Source organism: Python bivittatus, unplaced genomic scaffold, assembly GCF_059951505.1.
Source record: "Python bivittatus isolate LINGU-HERP-01145 unplaced genomic scaffold, Pbiv_v1 ctg000390_np1212, whole genome shotgun sequence".
Taxonomy (NCBI): Eukaryota; Metazoa; Chordata; class Lepidosauria; order Squamata; family Pythonidae; genus Python; species Python bivittatus.
In genome coordinates, this window is record NW_028277070.1 from 248,937 (window position 1) to 263,947 (window position 15,011).

Sequence of the window (15,011 nt, forward strand, 5' to 3'; positions counted from 1 at the left end):
GCTTTGCATAGAAAGCAAATTAATACATTAACTTGAAAACTTGCATGGCAAACTTTAACTTCAATTAAATGGGACCAACTGCTAATTTCTGCAATGAGAGACCTCTTTGAGAAGCAGCCTGTGTGCCTTCCGGTTACAGGAAATTAGCTCCTGCTTGCCTCTTAGCTGGGAGATGGCTCGCTTCCTCTCGGATCTGGTGAGTACTGGGTTATCTATCACTCACCCCCTCACACGCACACACACACGCAGAGGCATAGAGGAAAAGACTCTAGATGAAGCAAATGGCCAACATTATTCGTAATGCTCCTTGCTCCTTTGTGTAGTCCGTCCCTTTAGGACTTCAAGGTTACCTTGTGCAAGGAATTACCTGGGGACACTCAGCTACCTGAAGAATAATAGGAAATGAGTGAGGTGCTCTCCCCTATGTGCCTGCCACTTTTTTGAAGATCTCCCCCAATTTCCAGGCAAGTAAGGGTGCTGTGAAGCAAGCAGGGCTCAGAGAGCAAAGGGAGAGGGTGCTGTTGGTAGCCCCCTGGATTTGAGGAGAAGGCTTGGGGTGGGGAGGGAGAGTCCTCTAAAGGATAAGAGGTAGGATTCAGGGATGGGGCTCCTGGTTGCTCTTGGACATTATGTATTTTATGTTCTGAGTATCCAATACTACACATGTCTGTCAAGAGGTAAATCCCAGTTAAATTCAACAGAATTAATTGCCAAAGTGACTGTGGGAATGCCCTATAAGAAGCAGGTGAGTGGGCATGTTACCCTCTGTTTCCTTCACTTTTGTCACACAGGTCTGCACTGATGGCATGGCCTTAGTTGTTCCCTCTCCTGGCTTGGATTGCTGTCCCAGCAGTGGGGGGTTATCTGTTTTTGGGCCAACCAGTTCTTCTTTGAGGGGAGCCACTTCCTCCAGGTCACACCTGGCCTTCCTTTTGGCTTGGGCTGCAAAAAGCTTTTCACCGAATGCCATAAGCTTTTAAGCATATGCAGCACAGTCCTTGACTGGCTGTTTTAAGTCCTTTTCATCTTGCATTAACAAATTAATTAGTTGGTCCATTTTCAAGATGAACATACATCTAGCCTTGCTCTCTCAGGAGAGCCAGCAGTAGGCAAACAGCCTGAATGCTGGGGCCAGAGTGGAGAGTGGCCCACAGCAACCCCAGGTGGCCAGTGGAGAGGACAGGTCTTCGCCCCACCCTGACCTCAAGTCAAGGTGCCACAGGTGGTCTGAAAAGCATGGTTGGCATCAGGAGAAAGTGGAAAACAGACAGGGAAGAGAGGGCAGCCTGCCTCCCAGGGCTGGGCTTAGTCAGAAGTAACTCCTGACTAATGATATGGTATCCTTCTGCAGCTTCGTGTTCGGACTCTAGCTTGAAATCAAATTGTGGGGGGGGGAAAGTCTTATGGGAAGGGCAGGTTTGTGTTATGTGTAATTATTCCAAGCCAAAAAAAAAAAAAGGAGGGGGGAGACATTCGAACCAGCTTAGAGGTACTTTTCTTTTAAAATATCCTAAATTTGAAAATTGAGCTTGATCCAGCTGTAAACTTGGCATAAGTATAGAAAAACAGCACAAGGATGTAAATAAGAGGGAAGCAGAGAAAGCTGCAAAGAGACAGACAAAAAACATTCTTTCTTACATAGATTTGCTGGAAAATCAGTTGGTATGCAAGAAGCTGGGCAAGGAAAAAATGAGACAGAGAATTGTCTCTTAAGAAGTGGGGGAGAGAGCAGTGTGAGTCAGAAAGGAAGCCCACGCTTCAGCTCAGTTACAGGCAGCACCATCTCCTTCTCCAAGAAAGACCTGCGGGGGTTAAGAGAGATTTAACCAAGGAGAAGCTGCCCTAACCCACTACCATTTCTGGTTAAGCCCTCAAGAGGCCTCTCTCAAGCAGGAAATTCTGCACGTGGTCCACTTTTCCTTTTTCATTCCCTGAAGTTGCCATACTTTAGAAAAGCAGAAAGCATAAGCTGGTACTTTCCTGAGGTTTGGCATGTTATTTATTTATTTTTATTTTTATTTATTTTCAGACTTGTATGCCGCCCATCTCCCCCAATGGGTGACTCTGGGCGGCTCACAATAACAAAAAAGAAGAAAAAACACTGGTCTCTCCAGACATGGATACCATCTATAAATAATTTAAAAACATATATTAAAAATGCTCTAAAACCCTCCTATGATTTTAGCCCTAAAAAACCTGTGAGATGCTGGGGGGGGGGACAACCCCTCACTGCACCAGCCATCTCCACAGGTGCGCCCCCCCCCCCGGCCCCCAGGCCTTCTGGCAGAGCCAGGATTTGATCCCTTTTCTGAAGGCCACGAAGGAGGGGGCAGGATGTTCCATAGGGCGGGCGTTATGCGGTAAGATCAGTGACAAATGGGGGTTAGCAGTTAGGATACTGGATCCAGGGACCTTGAATCTGGCCCTGCCTCTCAGCCCAATTGGAGCAAACTCAGTCTTTGATACGGCACTAAATGATTCCCTTGAAGTAGAATTAAGCTTTTGTTTCCCCAACAAAAAACTCTGTCATGGAATATCATTCCTATAAAGGCAGAAGCAGTGAAAACTGGTATTCTTTTGCCTTTTTCATCATTCTCCAACAGTCATTAGGAAGGAAGATTGAGCCATTAGATAATTCCTGATTTGCTGGCTATACCCAAGACACCAGAAATGGAGCACTTTTCTTTGGGAATTGGGGAAGCAATCACGGGAGGGAGGGACCGTGCTGGTGGGCTCCCGAGTGGAAGGATGCCCAAACCAACCTGCTACTTTAGAGTCTCAGATCTATGCAACGTCCAAGCCACAGGTCCAGATAATCTGCCTCCAACCACAGTAATGAACTCTGAACCTCTGCTGAAGCCCAAAAGCTTATTCAAGGAGATAATAAGTAACTAGTTTAGTTAAGAGATTCTGGGTGATTGTATTCTTGTTCTCCAGTACTTCCCTTTTCCCAATAAACTCCTTTTTCCTATCTGAACCTTATTGCTTTAATACAGGAGTTCCCATTAAAACATTCCTCATGTGCACAACTGCAGTTACCTAGCTACCTGTTAATCAGGAGGAATCTGTTAGCACCCTCTCAGACTAACACATCTGATTAAAAGACAATCAATACAATATCATTAATAAATAGATTAAATAGGAGCAGTGCAAGCACGCATCCTTGTTTCACCCCTTTAGAGGTCTTGAAGTTATCTGTCAGGGGCCCTACTGGCCCTAACCTGAATTTGAGTATTTGCATATAATGCCATGATTAAAATCAATTACTTTCTTTCCAAATTCAACTGATCTAACTTAATCCATAGCTTGTTTCTATCAATAGCATCAAAAGTTGCATCAGTAGCCACAAAGGCAACAAACTATTTCCTGTTGGCATGTGTTACATATTATACATATTTATGAAATGATCCAATGCAAAATCATGATCACTTGTGGAGTAACTCTGCCTGTTTCTCTGCAAGCACATTGTTATCAATGATCCAGTCCTCTAATTTATTGGCTAGATTTTGCATAAATTTTGGGCATGATGTTAATCAGGCTAATTGGTCTATAATTTTTTGTATATTGGGATCACTATGTTTGTATTCCAGCCCTGGGGAAGTTGGCCAGTGGAGTTAATGTTATTAAAAAGTTTAACCAAAATAGGTTTCCACCAAGCAATATTAGCTTTTGCTAAATTTCCAGGGATATTATCTTCTCCTGGGGCTTTGCCTGATGGCAAAGCCAGGATCAGAGAATCATTTGTTTCAGAGAGAGACAGGGGGCCAGGGTGTAACATCACTAAGATTTAGATTAATTGGAGAATTAGCGGAAGTGGGAGATGGAGCAAACTATCTAGTGTGATGGTTCTCCCATTCTTCTTTGGACACTCCAGTCTTTGGGATGTTCTTGTCTTCTCCCAAATTGGCATTTACCACTTGTTGTATCTTTAGAATCTATGGCAGTCAGGAACAAATGCTAAAGAGTTGTTTGGTACAATGTTTTCTTGTGCTTTAGGAGAAGTTTATATTCCCTTTTCTTCCTAAGCAGTTCTGTGACAACCCATGGGGAATAACCTTCTTTTGCTCTCCTTGTCAAATTCCTAGCTCTACCATGTGCTGTCCTACATTCTACATCAGACTAGCAACTATGCTGTTAAAATGATCTTAATTTAGAGTCATGTTGCCTTAACAAGATATAAGCTCTCTTGAGCTCTGACAAAATGAGCTATAGCTCACAAAAGGTTATGCCTTTTAATCAAATTTGTTAGTCTGAAAAGATGCTGCCAATTTCCTCCTGATTTCTGCATACCATAGACTAACACAGTTCTCCTCCTACAATGTCTACAGCTACCTGTTATATTTCAGGATTGCCACATGCTGCTTAAGTTCTGTATTTCTCAGCAGGAAGATCTCAAAAAATCCTTATTTTCTATTTTTTCCAGAGGGGAGATTTCTTTGGTAGAAGGCCTGAGAACTCTCCAGCTGGACAGAGGTTGTCAGGAGGTTCAGCCTGACCTGGATAGCTTGTCCTGGGGACCCCTTAAAGGAAGGGCCTGCCAGGGAAGTTGCACATTATTCTGCCTTGATTAGTCTGTAATCAAGCCTTATGGATGCAGTTCCTCTCTCTCTGTTTGCGGTGTGTGTGTGAGAGAGGGAGGGGGAATGACCTTGAGGATACATCTCTGGTAGTAAACTGGTGCCAAATGCTGGAGCCCTTAATGTGTTTTCTCTTTGCAGATTCAGTACCGGGGACTATTCCAAATGATCTTCGTGCTAGGAATAGGGGGCAGCTTCCCCTATGGGTTTCACATTTCAGTGATAAACTATCCCTCCCTGGTAAGTGAAAGTGTTTTGGCAGTTCCAAAGTCCCTTCCTTTCCACATGCTTTTTCTTCAGTCCAAACATTGGCCGTGCTGAGCAGCACAGAAGGCTCTCCACCCTGGAGTTATGGGGCCCTTTAGACTGTACCTACCTGCCCCAGATAGAGCTCCTTTAGCTGCAGACCCTCCATGGACTAGGAAGGAAGTTGCGCTGGTTGGTTGCAGAGTGGAAGGACACCCAAACCAACCTGCTTCTTTAGAGCCTAAGGCATCTACAACTATAGAGTAATGGACCTACCTGCTTTGCTGTGGAGCCCAACCCCTTGTTCTGTGCAGGAGTTGAAAGCATGCCAGGCAGAGGGCTCGCCAACCTCTGCCTGAAGAAAAAATAAACAGAAAGGGGAATTCATCCTGTTACAGACGCTGCTCCCAGGTTCGGCTTATGGTCACTCACTCACACACTCACAGCCTGTTGAGGCACGGGGATCTTGTCAGCCCCCCTTGCTTTCTACCTGGGTTTTCCAGATAGGTGCGGCTGGAGAAGACAGACACACAGCCCTGGTCAACAGCGGGGAAATAATTGGGGATACACACAAACCACTTCCAACCGAACACCGAGGCACAAGAGGTTCTTTGTAATACACGGAGACCCAGTGAATTTAAAGTAACAGCAAAACTTTACTGGTTGCAAGGTACATTTGCTCTTCCTCATACACACACACACACTTACCCACGTCCTTCCCAACTAGGCTGCCAGGCACTAGCTAGAGGGACGGAAGCCGCCAAGTCTGGATGACTCAGATGACCAAGAAGACTCAAATGACTCAGACGACTCAGAGTGGGCGGGCTTTGGGACCCCTTTTATCCCCAAAAGTACAAGTTGATGGGATTGGGGCGAGGGCCTCCATGTGCTCAGGCCCAACCTCCTCTTTCTGGTTCAGGTCCTTTGTTTTTCCTTAACGACTTGCTTCCTTCTTATCTACCTCCCCGAAGGATCCCATAGATAAGTTTCCTGGCTTTTGTCCTCCCTGCTTGTGCCTGCTTCATCTTTAGGTTATGGCAGCTTCAGCCTAGTCTCACAATCCTGGATAATTAGTTCCACCATCAAAATGCTTAACTAGAATAGGCCTTTCTGCAACTGAAATCCATTATCTCATCTCATGCCTTCTCGACAACATCCTTGAAAAATGCTTTGACATTTTTCTTCTTTCTTTCCTCTGTCTTCCTCTGTCTTCTCAAAGCAAACATATGGAGTTTCCTCAGTCTCTCCCGACAGTTCTTATTTTCCAGTTCCGTGATCACTCTCAGTGCCTTTCTCTGAACATCTCCCAGTTAGGCTTAGTTCTTCTTAAAGTGTGATGCTCAGAAGTGGACACAGTTCTTAACTGGGACCTGGTCAATGCAGATACAGTGATTACTTTCCATGGTTTAAGAACCATTCTACTGTTGCTGGTCTAAAACTGCATGTAACTTTTTTACAGCCAAACTACATTTCATATATAGTTTGCAGTCAATATTATTATCTTTTTCACACACACTTTTGCCAATTTGGGAATCCCCCATTCAGTGTGCCCCTGCATTTTTCCTAAGTGATTAATTTTGAGTTGTTATCCCAAGTTTTGTGTCTTCTGCAAATTTGGTAAGCATTTCTCTGTCTTTTAATCCAAAAACAATGCAAAGTATAGGGCCCAGGGCCAAACCCTGTGCCATGCAGGTCAATACCTCTTTCTGGTTTAAGGCAGAACCTTTGAGTAGTATGTGTAGAATATGATTAAAGAGCAAAAGGTGCTACAGATCTAGAATATGTATGTATGCTTCTGAATTAACAGCCACTCCAATTTCCTAGGTTGAGTCTAAGCTTGTTTCTCCCCACCCCAAATCCTGACAGTCCCCAGACACTGGGCCAGAAAATCTACCACATCTCCCATTGGGCCTGGGGTGCCATCAGAATGGGTACCATCAGTGAGTACCATCAGAATAATAATAATAAACTTGGATCAGAAAACAAGAAAAATAATGACAATGCTTTACACCCGAAAAGCAATATTGATCAGCTGTATTTGCCAAGAGCCAAAGGGGGCAGAGAAATCCTACAGGGGAAACAAACGGTGGAGGAAGAAAAACATGGCTTGAATGACTATATTAAGAAAAGTGAAGAACCTTTATTGGAGGAAGTCAATCAAGGAAAGCTTTTGAAAACAACAAAGGTGAAGGCTGAGTATAGAAAAGAAACAATCGAAAACCGATTTGTTAATTAGAAGAACAAGCCAATGCATGGTCAATACTTGAAGGATATAGAAGGAAAAGCCAATAAAAACCCCACATGGAGCTGGTTAAGATCAGGAGTGTTAAAGAAAGAAACTGAAGGCTTTATTTTAGCGGCTCAAGAACAAGGTTTGCATGAAAGTGAAAATTCATCATGTAACAAACAACAGTAAATGTCGCCTTTGTAGTGAAAAGGATGAAACAATTGACCATTTGATCAGTGGCTGCAGCAAAATTTCACAAACTGACTATAACCAGCATCATGACTGAGTTGCCAAAATTAGTCATTGGAAACTTTGCATTTGAATGTAGCAAGAACCACTGGGACCATCAAGTTGAGAAGGTTTTGGAAATTGAGCAGGTTAAGACTTTATGGGACTTTAAAATCCAGACAAACAGGCATCTTGTTCATAACATGCCTGATATAACAGTCATTGAAAAGAAGAAAGTCTGGTACGTTGATATTGCTGTACCGGGTGATGCTAGAATTGAGGAAAAGCAATCTGAAAAATTTACAAAATATGGGGACTTGCAGATCGAAGTTGAATGCTTGTGGAAAAAGAAACCCACCATTATACCAATCATGATTGGAGCCCTCGAAGCAATAGTGAAAGGACTCCCTCAATATTTAGAAATTTTGAATTTATCAGACCTGAACACCCTAATGTTACAAAACAATACCCTGCTTGGAACTTCCTATATCCTCAAACGCTACCTTAATAATTTTTAGGTTCTTGGTTAGGACTTGAATTATTAGGTTTTCACCAGTATTAGTGAATCTAATTGTAGATTAATAATAATAATGATAATAATAATAATACCTTTAACATCATCAAACAACAACCTCTGCCTATCCCAGATCCTTGAGACAGATTTGATAGGTGGATAAAAATGCCAAATCCAGTCTAAACATCTGGCTGTGTGAACAACAACAACAACAACAGTAATAATAATAATATACTGTAGAACCAAACCAGGAGGAGTCAGCAGTAGAGGAAGCCAACATAGCTATTGAATTGTTTTCATTCCCAAACCAACGACCCTCTCCTCTGCCTTCTCCTCAGAAAGAACAAAGCCCTCTAACTAAAAAACAAGAGAAATTGAAACACAGTAAATGAGCATCTAGAATAGCACAAAAAAGAACAGAATAAGGTTGCCTGCATTGAAGTTTGTTACAAAGAAACAGCTAGTACAAGTATTAAAAGATGCCAATACCGTAATATCCAATATAAGCACCAGCTCACTGCAAGAAACAAACCAACTAATGTACAGCACAATGCAGTTATAACTGAATACCTTGGATGCAAAATCAACAAACAAGAAAAAAAGCCAAACAGTGCACCACCCAAATGGAAGATCAGTTGGAAAATAAGATCGGCATGCTAAGATCAAATGCAAGCAAACTAGAACAGATGAAAAAAAAGAAGCTGAAGAACAAGAAGACCAAAGTTACCTGATCAAGAAATATCACCTAGAAACAAGGAAGATCAAAGACGCACTGGAAATGATAAAGCAGCAAATAACAGCCATAGCCAAAAAGATCAGCAGATACGAAGCTCAAATTGCACACTATAGGCAGAATCTCCAATTTCAGTCAAATCAGAAACGTTTCTACCAATCCACCAGTGGAGAGACTGCAATGAACCAGTCAACACCTGACAAAGAAGAAACAGTGCAGCTCTGAGTGCAGCCATGGGACAACCCAAAGAAATACAACAAGAATGCAGCTTGGATAAAGGGAGTGGATAAGAATAAAAAAGAAGCTGAAATGAAAGAACTTGTAATAACAGCAGAAATGGTGGAGAAAAGGGCAAGGAAAACCAAGAATTGGTCCACACCAGGTAAAGATGAATTGCACAGTTTTTGGTTGAAACATCTGACTGGTCTGCACCCACTACTGCAAGGAGGTGAAATTGAAGACTGGTTAGCATCTGGCAAAACCTACCTGATAGTGAAAGATCTGGCTATCAAACATCAAAAACATCTGCCAGGCTATCCTACCTCCTTCACGTGGATGATCTGAATCTGTATGGAAAAAGACCATCTGAAATAGAATTGCTGCTCAACACTGTCTAATATACAGCCTGTAAGGTTTGCCCCGTTCGACAGAGAAACTCTCGTGACACGTGTGGTTCACAAAGAAGGTTTACTCATGCGTAACGTAGTAGTCACAAGCAAAGCCAGGACTGGCTTGGTACAATTGCATCACTTGTTATATTCCCCCCTTCCCGCGCTTTTTTCCCGCCCCGCGATCACGTTGCAGCTGCAGATTGTTGGCCCCCAATAATCCCCCTTGATTGTTCATGATGGCAGGATCGGTCAGGGTCCATTGTCCTTGATTGCCAGTCCCCCTCCGGCTGGGTTGGTTCCTCCCCGTTACGTGCAAGCCCGCGGGTTCTGTGCTGCGTTGCGATCTTGTTTCGCTGCCTGCGGCCCCGTTCATTGCTGGCTCGCGCCGTTATCAGTTTATAGTTAAAAGCTTCCGCTGCGGTTTTCCTGTTTGGCTGGGCGCAGGTGGCCCGTTAATTAGCGGCGCTTTCAGTTCCTCTTTTCCCCGCTAGCTACCGCCGGTGGATTCCGCGTGGTCTGGCTGCGAGCTTCCCTGAAGCCCCGTGCTGACCGAACCTGACATACCGCCCCCCTGAAGACAATTCCCCCCCCCCAGCTCTATTTCGGCTTCCCGGGGTATTTTTTGTAAAAGTCCCGCACTAGGTCCGGTGCCCTTATGTGGGTTTTACTCACCCATTCGCTGTGGGACTTGGGAAAATGTTTCCATTGCACTAGGAGCTGGGTCTGCCCCTTGTGCCTCCGGGCGTCCAGTATCTGGTTGATCTCAAAATGCTGCTCCCCCCCGACCATGATGGGTGGTGGCACTCCCTCTGTCTTGTGCCAGGCGTTCCCCGGCTGGTGCAGCTTTAGCAGGCTGCAATGGAACACCGGGTGGATCTTCCCGAGGCTTTTCAGGAGCGTCAGCCTGACGGTTACTGGATTGATGACCTCTGCAATGGGGAACAGCCCCACAAACCTCGGGCTGAGTTTTTTCGATGCCTGGTGCGTCTTTAGGTTTTTGGTTGACAGATACACCTGGTCCCCCACTTTCCACTGCTCCTCGGGGAGCCTCTTGCGGTCCGCGTGTTTCTTGTAGTCGGCTTTGGCTCTTTGCAATGCCGCGTGCGCCACTCGCCGGGTCGCGTCGATTTGGGCGAACCAGGCGTCCAGGGAGTTGATCTGGGATTCTGGCTGAGGCAACTCCGGCATGGGGACGAAGTCTCTCCCGGTGGCTACTTTGAACGGAGAGAACCCGGTGCTCTTGTGGACGGCGTTGTTGTATGCCACCTCCGCGAATGGTAGTAGCTCCGCCCAATCGTCCTGTTGGTGCCCCACGTAGCAGCGCAGGTACTGTTCGAGCCCCCCGTTCAGGCGTTCCGTGGCTCCGTCCGTCTGCAGATGCGCCGCGGAAGAAAGGGCTTGTTTCGTCCCCACCCGCTTCAGGAACTCCCTCCAGAACCGCGCGATGAAGTTGCCGCCCCGATCGCTGACGACCCGTCGGGGCGCGCCGTGGAGCCGGTAAACATGTTGCACGAACAGTCTCGCCAACCCCTCTGCCGTGGGGACTCGCCGGCACGCTACAAAGTGCGCTTGTTTAGAGAATAAGTCCGTAATCACCCAAATGGCGGTCTTCCCCTTACTCTCCGGGAGCTCTACTATGAAGTCCATGGCGACCTCTTGCCATGGGCCGTCGGGTTCCGCTACCGACTGGAGTAGCCCTCTAGGTTTGCCTTTGGCCCCTTTCACCATCACGCACACCGGGCAACCCCCTGAGTACGCCTCCACGTCCTTACGGAGCGTGGGCCACCAAAACTGCCGCCGGATTAAGTGGAGCGTCTTTACGAAGCCGTAATGCCCCGCGCTCCGGCTGTCGTGGGCTCTTTCCATGACCTCCCGTCGGCAACCCTTGGGCACGTACAGCTTTCCTTCGTGCCACCACAACCCCTCTTGGCTGGTTAGCGCCTCTCGGTTCTGCTTGAGCCAAGCGTCCCGCTCCGCCGCCTCCGCGAACCCTTGCCTTACTTCAGGCGCCGCGTCCCGTCGCTCCCCCTTGGTCTGGCTTCGGGTCACCGCCTTTGCAGCCAGTCTGCTGGCAGGGATGATAGAGTCCACGATCTCCTCCCGTAGGCTGGCGTGCTGGGGCATGCGAGACAGTCCATCTGCTAGGAAGTTGCGCTTCCCGGGGATGTGTTTTAGTGTGAACCTGAACCTCCCGAAGTATTGGGACCACCACGCCTGTTTGGGGGATAGCTTACGCGGGGTCTTCAGGGCCTCGAGGTTCTTATGGTCCGTCCACACCTCGAACGGTTCAGCTGCCCCCTCCAGTAGATGCCTCCACGTGGCCAGTGCCCACTTGACTGCGTACGCCTCTTTCTCCCACACCATCCACCTTCTCTCCGTCTCGGTGAATTTGCAGGAGGCGTAGGCGCATGGGTGGATGGCCCCCTCCGGGCTGGGCTGGAGCAGGACTGCCCCCGTTGCCACGTTTGACGCATCTACTTGGATTATAAACCACCGATCTGGGTCGGGATGGCGCAGGATCGGCTCCGCTGTGAACCGCCGTTTTAGCTCCTCAAACGCCCCCTGGCATTCTGCAGTCCACGCAAGTGCCAGGCTGGGCTTGGGGGGTTTCCCAGTGCCCTTGGTCTTTAGCAGGTCGGTTAGGGGAAGGGCAATTTGGGCGAAGTTCGGGATAAACTGTCTATAGAAGTTCGCAAACCCTAGGAAGCTTTGGAGTTGCCTCCGGGTTCGCGGCGCTTCCCAGCCCAGGACATCCTTTACTTTCGCCGGGTCCATCTCAATTCCCCGGCTGGATATTCGGTAGCCGAGGTAGTCTAGTTGCTCTCGATGGAACTCGCATTTCGAGAGCTTTGCGTACAGCTGTGCCTTCAGCAGTCTCTGGAGCACTGTGCGCACCAGGCTCACGTGCTCCGCCAGGGTTTCGGTGTAGATGAGGATGTCGTCCAGGTAGACCAGGACGCCCCGGTAGAGTAGGTCGTGCAGCACCTCATTTATTACCTGCATAAATACCCCCGGGGCCCCTTTTAATCCGAACGGCATCACGGAAAACTGGTAGCTTCCGAGCAGCGTGTTGAACGCCGTCTTCCACTCATCTTTTGCGCGGATCCTGACTCTGAAGTAAGCTTCGCGCAAGTCCAGTTTTGTGAACACCCTCCCCTTAGACAGATGTGACATCAAGTCCTTCATCAGGGGGAGGGGGTATTTGTACGCCGTGCTGATTGCGTTCAGCCCCCGGTAGTCCACGCACATTCGAAGCGAGCCATCCTTCTTCTCCCGGAATAGTACCGGGGCCGCTAATGGTGACTTCGCGGGTTGGATGAATCCCCGCGCCAGGTTCTTGTCTATGAACTCCCGCAGAGCCCCCATCTCTCTCCTTGACAGGGAGTACATTTTCGGCTTAGGCAGGGTCGCCCCTGGCTCTAACTCGATGGCGCAATCACTGGGCCGGTGTGGTGGGAGCTGGTCGGACTCCTTCTCCCCGAACGCTGCCGCCAGGTCTCGATACTGCCTCGGGATTCCGCCGCCCGTCGTGGGTTCCCCGGGCCCGGCCTCTCTCTTTGCAGTTGTCTCGCCAGTCGCCGCTGCCTCCCCACGCCTCGGGATCGTTGCGGGTCTCCGGGGTCCCGGCGCTGCTGCTGCTGCTGTTGCCGGCCGGGTCTCAGGCTCCGTCTGCTCTCGCCCCGTCTCCCGGTGTCCCGGACCCTCCACTTGCCCGTCTGTGGTTGCGGCCGCACCCGTCTCCACGGCTCGGTCCCCTCTGCTCTCGCACTTCGCCGGTCTGTCGACCCCGAACCGCACTGCCTCCGCCGTCCAGTCGACCCGTGGGTTCCGTCGTCGCAGCCACGCCAAGCCGAGTACCACCGCGTAGTCGGCCACCGGGACCACCACAAATCTCAGTTCTTCCCGGTGACTCCCGATCGTCATCTGGACCGGCTCAGTGTAATACTGAGCTGCCCCCCCCCCGCCAGCGTGCCGTCTAGCTGGCTGAATGCAATGGGCTCCCGGAGGCGTCTCAGCTGTAGTCCGAGCCCCGAGACCACAGCTGGGTGCATCAAGCAGTGGGTGCAGCCTGAATCCAGTAGCGCCCGCAGCTGTCCCTCCCCTCCGGATCTCACCCCCCGGATGTGTATTCTCACCCGGAACGGAGGGCAGTCCTCATCTCCTATTGGGTCCGCGCACCTCGACTCCCCTGCTCGCACTGGGACGCCGTTCAGTGCGAGCGCGCCTCGTTTCCCGCCGGCTCCGAGTCCTCTCCGGAGGACGCCGTCTCCGGGGTCGACCACCCCCCGCGTCCTTTCTCGGTCACCGCCGCCACTGCCCCCTTCCGCAGTCGGTCGCCGGCCCTATTCCCGGTCGCACGCGGGGGCTTGACTTCAGGCCGTGGTGAGGCTCCTTCCCGCTCCGTCGGGCACTGCGCCGCTCGGTGGCCTCTGCCTCCGCACCGGAAGCACAGGTTCGGGGCTCTGGTCGCCTCTTGCACCCCGGTGGACTGCCGCCGACTGCTCCGCCTTTCCTCTGGGGTTCCCTCCCTCGGCTGGTCCCTCGTCTGGTCCCGTCGCCTCGCGCTCTGTTGGATCTGCCGCCATGCCGATTCCGCCGTTCCAGCCAGCCAGATCCAATCTTTCACTGTGGACGGGTCGTCCCGCCCCAGTGCCCGCTCTAGGATCTCTGGATTGAGCCCCCTCTTAAAATACTTCACCCTCAGGGACTCCGGCCAGTCCGTGAGCTTCTCTGCCAACCTCCGGAACTCCAGGGCGTACTCTGATACCGACTTGCCCCGCTGTCTGAACTGCAGGATGTCGTCCTCCGCCCGCTTGGCACTCAATGTGTCCTCGAATCTGTCCCGGAGCGCCTGCATGAAGTCCGGGAAACTCCGTAGTTCCGCTGCGTTGGCATCGTATAGTCCGATCACCCAGCTAGCTGCTTGACCATCTAGCAGCTCGGCCACGTAGGATACTCTATCCTCGTCCCTAGCAAATAGGTGACCACCCCTCTGCATGAACCCCCTAACGTGCGTCAAAAAGTGCGACAGCTGTTCAGGGTCCCCTGAGAACTTCCCAGTGATACCTCGAAGTCTCAGGGCGTCTGCCGCCCGTCGGTCCACCGACCGGGGCATTGTGGGCGGTGCCGGCTGAGGTGCCGGACCGCCACCCCTGTTGCTCGCCCCCTCGCTCACCGCCGGTGGTCCCACTCTCTGTAGCAGGGTCTGGAGCATCGCCTCCATGGCGTCTAGGCGCCGCTCGACTCTCTCCTCTAGTCGGGCGAACTTCTCGTCCCACTCGCGGTTCCGGGACCCTGAACCTCGGGTCATCGTGACGCCTGAACCGTCTGGCCCTTGGTTCACGCCCATCGACCACCGCTCGGCTGGAGGGCGCCCGGTCCTGGCCGCTGTCCCGTCGCTCCCGGGTTGCTCTGACCGTCCCTCCTCGAGCCTGGGTTCCTCGTGCTCCAGCTGACCCACGGATTCCTCGTCGCTGGTCATGCCTGTATTGGAAAAGGAAACGCTCCTCGGTGGTACCGGGTAGCGCTAAAGGTGAGTCCTGGCTTTATGTAAGGTTTGCCCCGTTCGACAGAGAAACTCTCGTGACACGTGTGGTTCACAAAGAAGGTTTACTCATGCGTAACGTAGTAGTCACAAGCAAAGCCAGGACTGGCTTGGTACAATTACATCACTTGTTATATTCCCCCCTTCCCGCGCTTTTTTCCCGCCCCGCGATCACGTTGCAGCTGCGGATTGTTGGCCCCCAATAATCCCCCTTGATTGTTCATGATGGCAGGATCGGTCAGAGTCCATTGTCCTTGATTGCCAGTCCCCCTCCGGCTGGGTTGGTTCCTCCCCGTTACGTGCAAGCCCGCGGGTTCTGTGCTGCGTTGC

At 49.9% G+C, this 15,011-nt stretch overlaps 1 protein-coding gene across 3 annotated transcripts in view; it reads left to right on the forward strand.

Moving 5' to 3' along the window:
* The window catches only part of LOC112543138 (solute carrier family 2, facilitated glucose transporter member 11-like), a 40,849-nt gene continuing 25,838 nt past the window's right edge, over window positions 1-15,011 (forward strand). The window contains exons 1-2 of one of the 3 annotated variants that reach the window (XM_088143713.1): window positions 1-196; window positions 4,719-4,817. In XM_088143713.1, the coding sequence (XP_087999839.1) occupies window positions 173-196; window positions 4,719-4,817 (123 nt within the window). In that variant the 5' untranslated portion in view covers window positions 1-172. Of the gene's footprint in view, window positions 197-3,572; window positions 4,818-15,011 lie in introns of those variants that run through there. The other 2 variants (XM_088143710.1, XM_088143712.1) reach the window with 2 other exon arrangements.